At 43.6% G+C, this 17502-nt stretch overlaps 1 protein-coding gene across 5 annotated transcripts in view; it reads left to right on the forward strand.

Annotated features, from left to right (window-relative positions):
• MAPK8 (mitogen-activated protein kinase 8) overlaps nucleotides 1-17502 on the forward strand; it is a 30955-nt gene that overhangs the window by 4612 nt on the left and 8841 nt on the right. For 4 of the 5 annotated variants that reach the window (XM_079975344.1, XM_079975345.1, XM_079975343.1 and 1 more), the window contains exons 2-10: nucleotides 2276-2375; nucleotides 4962-5123; nucleotides 6239-6368; nucleotides 7132-7190; nucleotides 7306-7444; nucleotides 7938-8103; nucleotides 12530-12601; nucleotides 15975-16157; nucleotides 16859-16983. In XM_079975344.1, the coding sequence (XP_079831470.1) occupies nucleotides 4966-5123; nucleotides 6239-6368; nucleotides 7132-7190; nucleotides 7306-7444; nucleotides 7938-8103; nucleotides 12530-12601; nucleotides 15975-16157; nucleotides 16859-16983 (1032 nt within the window). In that variant the 5' untranslated portion in view covers nucleotides 2276-2375; nucleotides 4962-4965. Of the gene's footprint in view, nucleotides 1-2275; nucleotides 2376-4961; nucleotides 5124-6238; nucleotides 6369-7131; nucleotides 7191-7305; nucleotides 7445-7937; nucleotides 8104-12097; nucleotides 12170-12529; nucleotides 12602-15974; nucleotides 16158-16858; nucleotides 16984-17502 lie in introns of all 5 variants that reach the window. The other variant, XM_079975346.1, reaches the window with a different exon arrangement.

Raw genomic sequence — 17502 nt, forward strand, 5'->3', positions numbered from 1 at the left:
GTGCAGGTCAATTCTGTGTCCAGAGTGGCTGTCTTCCAGCTCCATCTGGTATGCCAACCAAGACAGTACTTGCTTGCGCACTGTCTCACCAGAGTGGTACATCTCCCACTTGGACTACTGCAGTGTGCTGTACATGGGGCTACCTTTGAAGGTGACTTGGAAACTGCAGCTGCCAGTCTGGTGACTGGAAGCGGCCGCTGGGACCATATAGCGCCAGTCCTAAAAGACCTGCATTGGCTCCCAATATATTCCTGAGCACAATTCAAAGTGTTGATGTTGACCTTTAAAGCCCTTAATGGCTTTGACCCTGAAGGAGCGTCTCTATTCACATCGTTCAGCCTGGACACTAAGGGCCAGCTCCGAGGGTCTTCTGACGGTTCCCTCACTGTGAGAAGTTAAGTTACAGGGAACCATGCAGAGGGCCTTCTCGGTAGTCACACCAGCCCTGCGGAACGCCCTCCTGTCAAGTGTTAAAGAGATAAATAATGATATGATCTTCCGTAGACATCTGAAGGCAGCACTGTATTGGGACGCTTTTAATGTGTGATGTTCTGCTGGTTGTTGTTGTGTTTCTGTATACAGTGGTGCCTCGCAAGACGAAACTAATCCGTTCCGTGAGGCTCTTCGTATAGCGGTTTTTTCGTCTTGCGAAGCAAGCCCATTGACAATTTAGCGGATTAGCGCTATTAGCGGTTTAGCGGCTTTTAGCGGATCAGCTGATAAGCGGCTTAGGGCTTAGGAAAAGGGGGGGGGGGAGGGAAAAAACCCTGCAGGAACTCGCAATACATTTTCGTCTTGCGAAGCAAGCCCATAGGGAAATTCGTTTTGCGAAGCACCTCCAAAACGGAAAACCCTTTCGTCTAGCGGGTTTTCCGTTTGTCTTGCGGGGCACCACTGTACCCTGTTGGAAGCCAACCCAAGTGGCTGGGGCAACCCAGTCAGATGGGCAGGGTATGATGATGATGATGATGATGATGATGATGAATATGATCTGATTATCCTGGCTTACAGGGGTTTTTTTTTTTAAAAAAAAAGATTTTATGCAGTTTTATGCAGTTGGTGACATGAGTCACCATTTTGACCTTTTCACAGGGGCACTTGTGTTCATGGTAGGTGCTGCACATGTTCCTTATTTTTATTTTGAATTTAAAAAAGATGCAAATGGATCATCACTTCCAGCAACTGGAGTTCTGCCTGGCAGAGGGCCAGTGAACTTACTGTGAGACATTTCTGTTCCTCCTTAGTCCCCTGCAGAAGGACTTGGGGACCACATCTTCTAGTTCTTACCTGGGTCAGCAGCTTGCTTGCAGAGAAATCTACCCTCCTGGGGGCTGTTGTTGCAAATATGTTGTCTTTACAGAGGAATTCAAGGCAAGAAGAGGCTGCTGGGGAAGGGACAGATCACTCTTGCCAGATATCTGAAATGATCTGTAGAGGTCTTTCGAAATTAGGCTGAGGGCTGCCTTTGGCTCTAGGTCTGCAGGGTGCCCACCCCAGGATAGGGGGAAAGGCTGTTGTATAAGACTTTCTAGTTGGAAGGAAAAGCTAGATTTGGCTGATTTCTATTTTTAATATTGTTTAGTCTCCAACCAGGTAGGATCAGAAAATAGGTGTTCGTTGCATTCAGCTTTTTTCTAAACACCCTCCTCCCATTTCTGTATCCTGTTACTGGCTTCTGGGTGCAATTCCCTTTTTGTGTGTCTCGGCTGAGGCCTTGAAAGAGATGTCCCATATGGTCCTGTGTCATCCTTTAGAAGAACTCCAGAAGCAGATGAAGCCTGCTGTTTTCCTACCCCCAGCCGTCTCTTCTGCTTACAGTCACTCCAGAGAAGTGACAGTAGCTGGGGAACAAGTGTGGCACACTTAGAGATGTGGTTCCCTGGACGAGACCTTGTCCTTTGTAACTGTCATCTGCTGCCTGGTTTTCCTATCCGCTGATTTTCAGAGGTGGAGGATGCCAGGAGACTCATGTAGTCATACTTCGAGAAGCTTTCAATGAAAGCGATGGCTACTTTGCTTTAATGCCTAAATTAATGACTGATAGCTTCCTGGATGGAAAAATGGGACACAAATATTACAAATAAATAAAAATGTCAGTCCTGTCTCCCCCACAAATGCCATTGTGAGGTTCCTTGCCCACATTTTTGTATAATTAAAGGTAGAAACATACACTTTTGCCTTTAAAAAACAGCAAAAGTTGAGGATCAAGGCCAAGCATTCATACTATCCAGTGCAAACGCTGCAGTATTTTCATTGTTGGTTTTTTTCATTGCAGGGCATCTGTTGCTTGCTGTTCCAGACGATTAACTCCCATGACCAGTAAGGCAGCACAACGGGACCACCCACGAACAAGGGTTGGGTTTCTGCATACCCAGGTGACTCCACAAATATGTAGAAAAAAAACTGGATTTAAAGGCAAGGTGGGGGAACCCCAACACTGAAAGAATGAGAGAGCTGTGTGTACTGTCATGGAAACATACAGGACAGAGAAGTTGGGATTGTGAGGGTGCATGATATCAAGTACGAATCCCCAACCAAGAATCCTTCAGGCCAGGAGTTAGGAATCCCTGACTTATCAGGCATCGTAATCCCAGACATTGCTCCCCACGATGGAAGGCAATAGAGCTAGTGAAACAATTACAGAGTGTTGAAAAGGGCTATCTACCCTGCTTTTGGTTCTTAGGGTCTCTGCCCCATTTGCAGTTTAAAGGAGACAATTTGTGCTTTTCCTCTTATCCTTTCTCCATTCCCAATCAATAACTTCCACCAAGCAATCTTTAAGCTACAAAAGGTGCATACTGGCCGTAGCTTAAAGAGTCTTGGAGGAAGTGGCAGAAACAAGGCTCAAGCGTGTGAACTTTTAGGGACACACTCCATGAATCTATAGTAAAGGTTTGGGTAAGAAAAATATTGCCACTGAAAGTTTTCCCTTTGGGACTGCTCAGACAACAAGCAGAAATTGTAATCTCCTGATTGTATACCGTGACAGCTCTTGTTTGGGGCTTGCTGAGTCCAGAATGGAAAATGATGTAGTGATACAGGACTCAGTTAAATGCTGTGGGTTACCGCATGTTTGTTCCTGGGCTGTTGCCAGTCTCTCTCTTCCTGCCCCCGTTTTGTTTATTTTTTAATTAATTAAATTATAAATATTATTGATAGACCTCCTATCGCTTAAATTCTAGAAAAGTAAGAGAATGCCAGGAGGGAGGGAAGCAAGCATGCAGGTGGCAAAATAAGAGTGGGACAGTATGAGTCTCTCTGCCCCTTCCCTAAAAAAAAAAGCAAAATGCCATTCCACTTTATGCTGACATTCTGTGCTATTTATTCATGTTTCATTCTAAAAAAAAAAAAAAAAAAAAGAGGCCTAGTTCTTTTCATTTGGAATGCTGTTAAGAAGACATTGCTAAAATGTGTTTCACTGAAAATTAATCCTCAGCTGTGAAAGGTCATCCTTTATTAATCTGCCTGCCAAGAACAACCTAGGGTGCTGCCTTTGAACTATACATCTCTTAATTGCGTGACTCCGTACCTCAGAGCCATCTTTCACAGTGGGTGAAGCTTCCTTCCTCAAAGGCATCTCACCCACTGTTATCTATTCCCAGTTAACAGCAACTCATCAGGGTCTTGGACACAGAGAGGCCTTTCCTTGCCTCATACATTCTGGTATCGCTCTAATGAAAGATGTATGGAATTGCACCTGGGACCTTTTGCAGGAAAAGCATTGTGATCCCTAAAGGAGAAGTTTTACTCTTCTTTCTACCAACATGGAGCTGAGCTGAGCTGAGCTGATGTTGATGGAGTGCAGTCTTACTAGAAAATTCTTTCCGTAAGTTTGTTGATGTCATGAGCCCCACAGCATTCTTGGGAATCGGGATTGAGTTGGCAGACTCTGAAGCAGGAAGAGGAAGAAAGATGGGGAATGTAGGCACTCTGGGTTGGACAAAGTATCTCCTCCTTCCACTCTGATTTCGGAACTAGGAGAAGGTATGCCAGCTCTCCCCTCCAACCTTCCTGTGGAGCAGAGAGACCCAGTGGAGAGTGGGAGAAGCTTTGATCAGTCAGGGGCAGAAACTGAACTCATTCAAGAGGCTAGACAGGAGGGCACTGCTTTGTCACCTGGAACCAGGTGCCGCCTTCACAAATGGGAACAATCCCACCCACCCCGAATGTCAGGGTATTGCCAGAGAACGCAGGGGAGGAGGAGGAGGAGAGACAAGCAGAGGAAGGGGGGCAGGAAGTGCCAGTGCAGGAAAGGAGGGGAAGTCAGGAAGAGGGAAGGCTCTCAGATGCTGGAGCAGAGCCTCAACCCCGCACAGGAAGCTCTGGCACTGACAGCGATGCAGTGCCGGTTCCATCTGCTCAGGAAAGGAGAGGGTTAAGGTGCAGGGGGCAGAGACATCAATTGAGAATGCCTCGCCTCTTCTGCTGGAAAAGGGGCGGACGTAAGTCACTTCGGGAATCTGACTCACAGGATTCGGACGCATGATGATGTGTGCTGCTTGTACGTATGTAAAATAAAGGATGTATAAATGTACCTCTGATTGAGCAGAAGCATTTCTTGCGGAGAGTATTCCCAAGCCGTCACACCAAAGGAGTGCCCACTTGCAATCTCAACATTCCCAGAAGGCAAGAGAGTCTTGCAAGTGAGTGGGCCTTATTTTAACAGGTAAAGTTGCTGGGACATCTTTGCCATTTCCATCCAGTTCAGAAATTCTTATCCTGCTCCAGAACTCCTGTATCTTGACTCTTGAGTTTGTGTCTGCTTTCCAGCCCATGACATTAAATTGGACCTCTTTCTTTCTTAAAAGCAAGAGCATCTATCTGTGTTGAGCAGGTGATGAGATAGTTGGGATGGCTGTGGCCAAAAATGGAAAAAAGTTTTCAAACTTTGACATACACACACACATTTATATTTATATATTTATATGCTTAGGCATGTAACATTTTCCTTGTGTTTGCAGGTTCATGTCTTTTAGATTAAAGTGTTCGACTAACGGCATCATGAGCAGAAGCAAACGTGAAAACAACTTCTATAGTGTAGAGATTGGAGATTCTACTTTCACTGTACTCAAACGATACCAGAATTTAAAACCTATTGGTTCGGGTGCGCAAGGCATAGTATGGTAAGGCTTTTCCTTTTTTAAAAATAGCTCGGTGATGAAATCTCATTTTGTTTAAAATGCGAACATGAGCAAAACTGATTGACGTGCTACTTGAATGCTAGATAGTACTGGTTGCTAGAGAACCATTACTTTTGTATATATAGTGCCCCAGTCCTTTTATTGTAGTTCAAGGTGAAAAGAGGGAATAGAACCAGATACAATGACATCAGGTCACGTAAAGGTCAAGTGTAACTAGGAAGTAGGTGTGACAGGTACAGAATTGGGAGAATAGCAGTTGTATGCACACTCCTGTCCATGAGAACAGCAGCAAATCTCTGCCTCAAACCAATGAAATATCACACCTCATAAAATGTGAGAGTAAGTCTCCTGATTGAAAATAACCGCAGAGGGCTATCTTTTTTGGGGAATGGATTAATTAGCCTTTTCCTTTCCTTGCATTTTGCCTCATCTAAATCACCTTCTCTGTCTTGCTTTTCTGCAAGCACGAGGGGAAAAAATTCAGGGACTTTGTATCTTGCCCCTTATGGGTTGGAAAGCAAGCAGGAGAGAATGATTTTGAGAAGACAAAATGTCAGAAGGGAAAAGGGTTAAGCAGCCCCCCCCCCCATGGTTCTCTCATTGAAACTAGCAGCCTTCCACAGTTGCTTTTCTTCACTTGACCAGTGGTTGTGGACAGTTCTGGGCCCCTTGGACAAACCAGTGTATTGAACACTCAGTGGCAGCACCACCTCCACTGTCTACAGCAGGGGTGGAGAACCTTTTCAGCCCAGCAGGTTGGAGCCTGAGGTTCACCACCCATGGCAGATCACCTGATATCACCATAGAATCATAGATGACATCTTTGAGATAAATGTTCTTCGTAGAAGCTTTACTATGAGCTGTACAATCTGTGTGTAAGCCTTTCGCTTCAGCAATTATTTCCCCCACAAACATTTCACAGTATTGGAATATTTAAGCTGTTTGGTTCTTATTCAAATCAGAATATCTATAACACTGCAAACCTCTTTCAGACCCTTGACTGATTGTGTTTCACGGCTAGGTCTTGACTCCAGTCTCCCAGTCTTCTTGTCAATTTTTATACAAATATGGTTATGACAGTTCACTTTTATTTACAGTGCAGCCTACGATGCTATCCTTGAAAGAAATGTAGCAATCAAGAAGCTAAGTCGGCCATTTCAGAACCAAACCCATGCCAAACGAGCCTACAGAGAGCTTGTCCTCATGAAGTGCGTAAACCACAAAAACGTAAGTACATTTGTTCATCGTTTAAATATCAACGATAAGGGTCAGATTAGATGTGAGATCATTCTTACTCATGCATTTGCCACATTTGTGTGTAAAGATGGACAAACTGATCCTGTTTCTTTCACTATTGTTAACCTTTTGTTGTAAAAATCAGCATCCCATTCTCCTCTTTAATGCTTAAATGGGACAGACATCACGTCTAATTTGGCATAGCAAGAAAATAGCAAATAGGATACAGGATGGTTTAATTTGCTAGAAATGGATTATATTTTATTATGTTGATTTATACTATACTATCTTGATGATACTATACTGAATTGATGGGTTTTGGACATCAGCAATTTGGTATCTGTAAAATATTTATGTACGTCTTCGGCTAAACCTCACAAAGCGTTTTACATAAAAAGATGAAAACATGTGCAAATTAAAACTATATAACAAAACAGAGATAAGCTGCAAGGAAAAATAACACTTTCCCCCATTCTCCATTTATTTATTTATTTCCACCCATCCTACCCTACTCATGCAAAGCTAAAATTGCATAAGTAAATTAAGTGTAAGATGAGAGTTACCTGTATACAGTACAGCTAGTTGGGCTTGTCTTTGAGGTTATAGGTGAAAATGTGAGAGAGCTTCAGTGAAGTTCTGATTTGATCAAATGCTATGTTTTCTTGTGTGTTTCTTTTTGCATTTATTACTTAACTCACTTAGAGACAAACAGACTGTTTGTGGGCCTTCATTGTGACTTGTTTCTTTCCCATAGATAATTGGCCTATTGAATGTCTTTACCCCACAGAAATCACTGGAAGAATTTCAAGATGTGTAAGTATAACTTTTTTGTAAAACTTGTTCGGCGAGTACATTACGAGTGCACAATTGATTGTATGACCTAAGTTTCTGCTCTTGTCTGATTTTACGTTTTGATGTTCTTCAAAAGTTACATAGTGATGGAGCTCATGGATGCAAATCTCTGCCAAGTGATTCAAATGGAGCTTGACCATGAACGAATGTCCTATCTCCTCTATCAAATGCTGTGCGGCATTAAGCATCTTCACTCAGCTGGAATTATACATAGGGTTAGTGAGATTATTGCCGTTGTTTTAACATTCCTGTTTGGGGAGTATTTTTCTTTGCTGCTAAGCCAAGGAAGATTGCTGTTCACTTGAAATAAAACTGCCATGGTGGGTATGTTTTAAACCAACTGCAGTTTCAAAACAGCCTTCAAACGCAGACCTATGTACAACACATTATAGTAGTCAACCCTATATCTTACTACAAGATAAGCAGATGAAAGGCACTCCCTAGCAGAGAGGCCACCTGTCTGGTCATACGTCCAGATTACAAACTTAATCCTTTAGGGCAGGGTTGGGGAACCTGTAGCCTTCTAGATGTTGTTGAATTCCAACTCCCATTGTCCCCAGGCAACATGAGACTTCTGGCTGAGAAAACCCCCTCCCCACACTTGTATCATAATTACCAGTTTGTTTTTTATCTTCTACTGGGGACTTTCATGCTTGCCTTAGAATAATCTCTCTCTCTCTCTCTCTCTCTCTCTCTCTCTCTTGAAAGGATTTGAAACCTAGCAATATAGTAGTAAAATCTGACTGCACGCTGAAGATTCTTGATTTTGGATTAGCTAGAACAGCAGGAACCAGCTTTATGATGACACCTTACGTTGTGACTCGTTACTACAGAGCACCAGAAGTCATCCTAGGGATGGGATACAAAGAAAATGGTCAGCAACTTGCATTTTGTCCCTTAGCATAATGTGCTTTATATCTTCTGTCCCTACACCCTGCACGTTACATCTTACATTTTTCTCAGCTGCTGAAACTTATTTTTTAAAATAACACCATGACCTAAGTATGCTAAATGTTTAATCCCACTATGTTGTGTTGAAAGCATGTTAGGAAATACTGTTTATACATTGAGGAAACATAGGATGTTTAGATAAAATATGCTCTTGGGGCAGTGTTTTATACTATCTGCACAAATAACACTTTCCCACTCTATGCTAAGTCCCCCTTGATCTCATGTTTGACATGGAGGTTACAATTTTAAGCTCAGTTATCTAGAACCGGTAATGGAAATGGATGTAAAACTTCATTCAAGTCACCACCCAGTTATCAGCTTTTATCCTGCAAAAGCTGCAGTGTGGTGGCTGCTGCTTGTAGCCTGAGATGGTGGCCAATCTCCCACCTTCTCTGGGGATTGGAGAGGCAGGTGGATTTCTGTTGCAAATTTACATTTACCAAAAACTTTCCCCACCATCTCCAAATAATGAAGGTGAATGAATAGGTAAGCTTTCCCAGAGAGATAAAGACAGATGAATGATCAGAAGCAGCAATTGCTCCTTGCATCTAGTACTTGCACAATCCTTCCTGCTGTGTGGCTATGAGAGAGGCGTAACTGTGGAGACAACAGCTGCTCCTTTCCTGCTATCCCTGTGGGCAGCACTGAAGGGAGAATTAGTCAAGCAATGGCTGTAAGATGCACCTGCCTCCGCTTCCAAGATCTCACTTGTCATCTTCCTCTGGGAAGCCATACTGCTCATTCACACTCCTTTTTACACTCTCCTACTAGGAAGAGAGGGACGTGGGTGGCGCTGTGGGTTAAACCACAGAGAGAGCCTAGGACTTGCCGATCAGAAGGTCGGCGGTTCGAATCCCCGTGATGGGGTGAGCTCCCGTTGCTCGGTCCCTGCTCCTGCCCACCTAGCAGTTCGAAAGCACGTCAAAGTGCAAGTAGATAAATAGGTGCCGCTCCAGCGGGAAGGTAAACGGCGTTTCCGTGTGCAGCTCTGGTTCGCCAGAAGCGGCTTAGTCATGCTGGCCACATGACATGGAAGCTGTCTGCGGACAAACGCCGGCTCCCTCGGCCAGTAAAGTGATATGAGCGCCGTAACCCCAGAGTCGGTCACGACTGGACCTAATGGTCAGGGGTCCCTTTACCTTTACCTTACTAAGAAGAGAGGAAACCGTGTTTGCTGCTTTTATAGAGGTATCTACCATTTCTTCTTGCTTGTCCTCAGCCTCTCTCCGGGCAAGTGTTAGGGAGAGGATTGGGACAATAGAACATAGAAAGCTGCCTTATACTGAGCCAGGCCAGCTTTCTCACATCTGATGTCTTATGTGATCCCAGGTGTAGGACAGATCGAGATGTAGCTGCCAATGTACCACCAGGAGCTGTAAAGTGCACTCCTGATTGTGCACTGGCAAGGGAAAGCAGGCTTCAACTCTCCCACTCATCAGCGGCTGGATGATAGAGCCAAAGCCTGCTTCATCACCTGCGCTAATAAGTTCCCCAGAGCCACAATTCTCAGAGTGGCTTAACAACCAGTCCCATTTATTTATTTACTTAGTACTAAATAGATTTATATACCGTCCTTCATCACAAGCTATCAGGGCGGTTCAGAAGATAAAAATACAAGGTAAAAGCACAAATACATACCGTATTGGCACGAATATAAGCCACAGCCGAATAAAGGCTGCAGCTTTAAAACTGAAGGGGGAACCCCGCCCCCAAATATAAGCCGCTTTATTCCTCACTGCTCCTCACTGGGTGTGGGGGAAGCCGTGTTGCGTTGCTGGCGGCCTTTCCCCTTCCTTGCTCTCTCCCTTCCCGGCCTTGGGTGAGAGGACAGGGGACTATGCGCAGGGCGGGCGCTGCTTTGCCACGCTCCGGGCGCTGTTTGCCCTGCACTCCTGGTTGCATACCGTAAGGTCACCAATATAAGCCGCACTTTAACTTTTCATGGTCAGAATTTGGGGGAAAAGTGTGGCTTATATTCAGGCCAATACAGTAGTTAAAACAAAAACAACAATAGTTAAGATGAAAACCAAAGGGAGTGAGGGGAATAGGGGTTTCCTAAGCACCTATAACTAACTGCGGCTCCAAGAATTACTTAGGGGAAGCCATGACTCTTTAAAGTGGTGCCAGAGTGATTGAAATGTATTGCGTGAATGTGGTTTCTGTCAAGGACCTCAGAACTCTACTGCTTTAAGAGGTTCTGATGAACGGGAGCAGGAAATTCCCTACTGGAAAAGGAAAAGCTAATTTGCCTTGAAGTTGACCACGTTGTCTATAACAATGTGATGCTTGTTTGTTTATTAAATCTCTGTAACACACTTCATCTGAAATCACAAGGCAGTTTACAAAATAAAAACACAGAAATACATACCATAATAGGAAACAAAAACAATACCCCGTTCTCTCTCTCACATAGATTGCTTAATTGGCCAAAGGCCTGGGAGGAGAGGGATGTTTATGCCTGGCACCTAAAGATATGTGACAAAGAGCTTCCCACAAACAGGGAGCCAATATAGAAAAGGTCTGTTCTTTTTGATTCTACCCGCCGAACCTCCCATTGAGGAGGCACAGGTAGAAGGACCACAGATGGTGATTGCAGGGTCTGGGTTGGTTCATATGGGGAGAGGTATTGCAGTCCTGAGCTGTTTTAAGGCTTTATAGGTCAAAACCAGCACTTTGGAATGGCCAGTGCAGTCAGGCCAAGAACGACGTTACATGCTCAAACCATCTTGCCCCGGTGTTAGCACACCAGTCCACCATAGGAAGCTGTTTCAGGGAGCCCTGGTATAAATTAAGGGGTACCTTGTGATAAGAAAAGGATGCTGTGCTTGGAATTCAAGGGGGACACTTTTTGCATAGCAGCTGCCTTAGCTCCAGTGGCACAGCCTTGTTTGTGGCACATTCTTCCCAGAGAAGACTCTCCATATGGATGCTACTCAATTTACCTTGGATGATGGTGCTCCCGGAGAAGAGACTCCAGAGACGAAGGAAGTACATAGGCAGGTTGTGATGGGAGCAGATATCTGTTCAGGTACCTGTGTGAAAAGCACAACTACAAGTGTTTAGTTAGAAACTTGTACCCCACTTTGAATTGTGCTCAGAAATGGCCTGGAACTTCTCTCGATACCCTCCAGGCAGTCCTGGTCAACAGCCTGGTGGCTGTATTATGAGCTAATGGTAGTTTCCAAGCAGTCTTCAGAGGCAGGCACGTGTATAGTACATTAGAGCACTCAACACTAGACGTTTATCAGAGCATGGATAATTGTGACCAGGCTGTCTCCATCCTGGAGATATCCCAGCTGGTATGCCATCCTAAACTGATAAAAGGCACTCTTCTTGCACAGAGGATATCTGGGCCTTTGGTGACAAGGGTGCATCTAGGAGCCAGCCTTGATATTTTAGAGTGAGTGCAACCCATCTAGAACCGGTTGAACACAGTCTGAATAGATGAGCCACCTACCCCACTGATATTCTACCTTTTTGAGATTGATTAATTCTCATTACTAATTATGAACCTGTGTGTATTTTCCTCTGTCATTTCAGCCGTTTGTTAAGGAATTCAGTTATTTTTAATCTTTTCTTAATGAACAAGAATTTTTGTTTTTTTTAAAAAAGCTTTCAAGTATTGAGGGTTTACTCTACTTCCGCTTAGCAAGTTGCATTGAAATGTAGTGGGAGCTATGTAAGGACGCTATTCTCCTGTGACCATTATTGCTTCCATTGGGTCCCACTCAGAATATGTTTTGGACATATGGAGCTGTGTGTGTGTGTTCTAAAAATACGTTTACAGCTTGATCCCATGATTGCTTCTTCCTTTTTGGTGCTTTCTCTGCAGATAGTAAAATGCAGTCATGCCCTCCTGCTTCTTTAATTTTCAGTGACTATTTGCTTTGCTTCTTCTTTTTGTGCTACAAACATAGTGGATTTATGGTCTGTTGGGTGCATTATGGGAGAAATGGTTTGCCACAAAATCCTCTTTCCAGGAAGGGACTGTATCCTTGTACTGCTGCAGCATGTGAATTTTTTGGTAACTAATACCTTGTGACTCTCTTCCCCCTTTGTCCCCCCCCAATATTCCTTGGAAAATGCTTATAACTCCCTCCACCCACCCTTAAAAGGCTCATAATTATTTCCTCTGGATAAGTATAAAAATTATTAGAATAAATTTGGTTCTATTGAGGCTGCATTTAGCAGTAGGAAATAGTCTCTGCTGGTATGATAGCAAGCACATCTTCACTTTTTTCATTCATTTTCATCCTGCACTGCTCTTTATTATCATTGGTTTTTTTTTCCTTTTAAAGTCCTTTTTGCTTTTCTTTTAATCAGTTAATGTCATTGCATTTTGTTTTCAGTTGACATTTGGTCAGTGGGGTGCATCATGGGAGAAATGATCAAAGGTGGTGTATTATTTCCTGGTACAGACCGTATCCTTACTTTGGGCCTAGAACTGAATGATCAAAAGTCAAATGTATTCTAGCATTTTCCTTTTCAACATCAAATAATGCTGTCTGCAGCTGCCGAGGCTTTAAAATTCTATTGTTTCAAACATGTTTACAGTTTGCTGCTTGCCCCAAATAAGAGCATAGGCTTACTTGCTTTGTAAACAAAGTGGTTTTTATAGGCTCCAGAACAGTAAAAAGTTTTGTGTTGATTAACAGTTCCACCAGCTGGAGGAACACCTTGTATGGTTGTGCCTTTGTGTGATTTGGGCTTGAACACAGAAGTGTTTCTAGTGGGCAGCATGTGCAAAATTAGTGAGATCTATGTAATATCCTTCTGCCTTTTTCCTCTGTAACTTTATTTTCTGCATTTTCTCCTTTCTATTGAGTACCCAAGTGTATTGTCTTAATTGTTTATGTTTAGTTTATGTCCTAACAGAGCTAGATATTTAACATTCTGTTAATCTTCATTTGTGTGTGGACACCTTCATTAGTGGTACTGCTATACTCCTTGTTAGCAATCATTTCTCACTCTTATAACGTATTTTGCTACAAGTGATTCCCTGACTGATGCAGAACTGTTCTTGGCTTAGATTGAGGTATGGGGAGAAGACTGATTGGTTTCTGGGTTTGATGGGACAAAAGCACCACACCCTGTACAGTGGTACCTCAGGTTAAGTACTTAATTGGTTCCAGAAGTCTGTACTTAACCTGAAGCATTCTTAACCTGAAGTTGACTTTCCCATTGAAAGTAATGGAAAGTGGATTGATCCGTTCCAGATGATTAAAAAACACCCCCTAAAACAGCAATTTAACACGAATCTTACTGTTTCACGAGACCATTGATCCATAAAATGAAGGCAATAATCAATGTACTGTACTATAAAATAAATAAGACAGTATTTTAGATGAAAAAAATTAAAATTTATTTCCAAACTCACTGTTTGGAGGGGGCTCTGGGTCCTCTTCCACAATCACAATCGGCTTGGCTCCATGCATTCGTGGAGGCCTCAGAGAGCTCCTGCGGCTGGAGCCCAGTAGCAGAGCCTCTGCAGCCACCGTGGATGCCGGGGCTTGGCTCCCGACATCTGCAGAGCCGCTCTAGGCACTGCAGATGCCGGGGCTAGGCTCCCAGCGTTCGCAGAGCCACTCTAGGCACCACGGATGTTGGGGCTTGGCTCCCGGCATCCGCGGAGCCCTGCAGGCACCACGGATGTTGGGGCTAGGCTACCGGCATTTGCGGAGCCGCTCTAGGCACCGCGGATGTTGGGGCCTGGCTCCCGGCATTCGCGGAGCCGCTCTAGACACCGGGAATGTCGGGGCTTGGTTCCCAGCATTTGCGGAGCTGCTCTAGACACCAGGAATGTCGGGGCTTGGTTCCCAGCATTCGTGGAGCCGCTCTAGGCATTGTGGATGTTGGGGTTTCGTTCGCGGCATTCGCGGAGGCCTCAGAGAGCTCCGTAGGCCCCACTGATGTCCGGGTTTGCCTCAAGTAACCCGAAAAACCGTAAGTTGAAGCGTTCGTAACCCGAGGTACCACTGTACTGTCAATCTTCTTGATATTCCCTGCAGTGTGATTAATAGGGCAAGGGGTGTTTTGGAAGACACTTTCTCAAGTGATGATCACAGGTTTCCCCAAATTACCAGACATTCAAAAGGGAGAGATACAGAAGTCATGGGAGAGTTCAGCTACCCTGATATCTGTTGGAACTCAAATGCTGCCAGCAATGTAAGGTCCAGCAAATTCCCCATTTGTCTTACTGACAATTTCATCTCCCAGAAGGTTGAAGATACAACAGGGGGATCATCTCTCTTGGTCCTGGTACTCACCAACAGGGAGGAGGTGAACTGATCGATGAAGCAGAAGTACTGGGAACCTTGGGAGGAAGTGATCACGTCCTCTTGGGTTTCATTATACAGAGGCAACGTAAAGCTGAGGGTGGTCAAACATGCACTCTGGCTTTAAGAAGACTGATTTTGAAAAGCTTAAGGAACTAGTGGGTGAGATTCCATGGTCAGAAATAGTCAAAGAGAAGGGATGCGAGTTTTTTAAAGGTGACATATTGACAGCACAAATGCAGATGATTCCAACAAGATAGAATAGTGAGAGGCACCTAAAGAAACTAGTGGGGCTGCACAAGGAGCTTACAGATGAGATTTAAGAAGGGCATGTATAAGAAATTGAAGGGAAATCATGAAGGAGGAGTATACCTGAGTAACCTACAGCTGCAGGGAGATGGCCAGGTGCAAGAAAAGTTACTTATCTATAAATACAAGGATGGTTTCTTTGGCTATGCTCAAAGCAAGAGGAGGATATATTATAGCCATCTTCAAATATCTAAAGGGCTATCACATGGAAGATGAAGCAAGCTTGCTTTCTCCGGTTCCAAAGAGCAGGACCCAAACCAATGGATTCCAGTTACAAGAAAGGAGATTCCGACTAAACAAGAAGAACTTTCTGACAGTAAGAGCTGTTTGATAGTGGAACAGCCTCGCTTAGGAGGTGGTGGACTCTCCTTCATTGGAGGTTTCTAAGTAAAAGTTGGATGGCCATCTGTCATGGATGCTATAAACGAGATTCCTGCATAGAAGGGGGTTGGACTAGATGACCCTCAGGGTCCCTTTCAACTCTACAATTCTATGATTCTGTGAACTATTGATTTCCTAAGAGTACTTCTTGGCTCAGGACCATAAGATCAGCAGAGATTATACAGAGAGTAAAGTTAATAAGCTACGTTCACATAGGTGTTCCCTATATGCTAAATGGTTTGCTACTGGGTTTGTATGGTGTGGCAGACGATTTTGAAATTTGATATTGAATCTTAGGTTGTGATGTCTTACTCTGTTGATTAGGCTACTGATTGGAGAACTCAGATTAGTTCAACTGGATCAATTATATGTGAGCTTTCATATTTTTATTCTCAAGGTTTAAAAATCGTTAGCATGGTGAAAGAAAACAGTTTCAGTTAAACCTGTTGCCAGATTGTTTAGAAAGAAGTAATATTCAGGTATTTTCCCGTGTAGTTTTCCTGCTAAGTTTTCTAAACTCTCCAGAACAGTCTTGAACGTGGCAGTCCTAACATAGGAGGGGGAAACTCAGATTTTCAGTTGATTCAAATTCTTTCTGTTTTCTATATTTTTCTGAAAGCCTCTAAGTGGCATTTTGAAATGCATGAGATCCTGTGCGCCAGGTGAGACAAGCCCTTGTTGAGATCGTAGCGAAAAGAGCAGTTATTTGATTTAGCCATCATTGGTTCTCTAACAAGTTATTGTTGGCAATAGCTCTCCCATTTATTGTTGGACATGGCCTTTGTCCTGAATGCTGCATAAACAATTTTCCTTAGCTGCTTCACCTCAGATATTGATCAATGGAATAAAGTTATTGAACAATTAGGAACGCCGTGCTCAGAATTCATGAAGAAGCTGCAGCCAACAGTGAGGACATACGTGGAGAATAGGCCTAAATATGCTGGTTATAGTTTTGAAAAGCTCTTCCCGGATGTCCTGTTTCCGGTTGATTCTGAACATAACAAACTGAAAGGTAAGAGTTTTGTGCAGTGCTTCACTTTGATTTCCACTGTGGCAGACACAAACCCACATGCCTCTTTCCCTTTCCAGCTCAGATGGAGGAGTCAGAGGCTAGTTTTGGTTCTGTGCTTCCATCCAGCAAATGCAGAACCAAAACAAAGCCCAGCCTTCTTTCCATCTTTGAGAAGCGGGTTGGGATAATCCTCGGTTCCAGGGTTGGGAAGATGCCTTGCATTTATCTTGCTCTCTAGAGGCTGGCTGACACATCGCCATGATGAAAGTAGTGAGCAAGACTGTAGAGCCTTGCTCATAAACTACATTGATATTGAAGCATCTACCGTATTTTTTGCTCTATAAGACTCACTTTTTCCCTCCTAAAAAGTCAGGGGAAATGTGTGTGCGTCTTATGGAGCGAATCCAGGCTATCCCAGAAGCCAGAATAGCAAGAGGGATCGCTGCTTTCGCTGCGCAGCTGTTCTGGCTTCTGGGATTAACAATATATTTTTTTTTGTTTTCATCCTCCAAAAACTAGGTGCGTCTTGTGGTCTGGTGCATCTTATAGAGCGAAAAATACGGTAGTTTGGTTGTATCACCAAATAAGCTGTATAATAATAAGTTTGTTCCTTATTTTGCTTATGACTCTCACCCCAACTTTTTCCATGCTGCCCGAAATGTTTAAATATTACATCCCTATTTTAAATGTTACTCCTGCAGCCAGTCAAGCAAGAGATTTGTTATCCAAAATGCTGGTGATCGATGCATCAAAAAGAATCTCTGTAGATGAAGCTCTACAGCACCCATATATCAATGTCTGGTATGACCCTTCAGAAGCAGAAGCAGTAAGTTTTATTTATTATTTAGAATCTGGATTCTTTTGCTGACAGGGACACCACTGATCATGGTGTCTGGTGCCAGAAGGTAGCCCAAAAGGCTGATTGTCTGCTCTACAGCTTATAGTTTACTCTTTACATTATTGATTTGGAGTTTCAGAAGGTTCAGGATAAGCTGAGCCAAAATGGGAGGCATTGCAAAAAGCTTTGCCAGAATAGAAATCAACCCCCTTTTGAAGGAAAGTGGTCCTAAAACTACTTTATTCTGAGATGATCCCTACGCTCTGTTTGCCCTGGCACATAGCTAAATCTTTTTTGCTTTTTTTTGAAGTCATTTTTTTTTTATTTTACAAAATACAGATACAGTGGTACCTCTGGTTGCGAATGGGATCTGTTCCGGAGGCCTGTTGGCAACATAAAAAGCCCGCAACCTTAAGTGCCGTATCTGCGCAGGTGCGTGGCAAAATTTGGCGCTTTTTCGTATGCACGAAGCACGATTCAGCGCTTGTACTTCCGGCTCGCTGCGGG

The sequence above is a fragment of the Podarcis cretensis genome (assembly GCF_951804945.1).
Source record: "Podarcis cretensis genome assembly, chromosome: 5".
NCBI classification, from domain to species: Eukaryota; Metazoa; Chordata; class Lepidosauria; order Squamata; family Lacertidae; genus Podarcis; species Podarcis cretensis.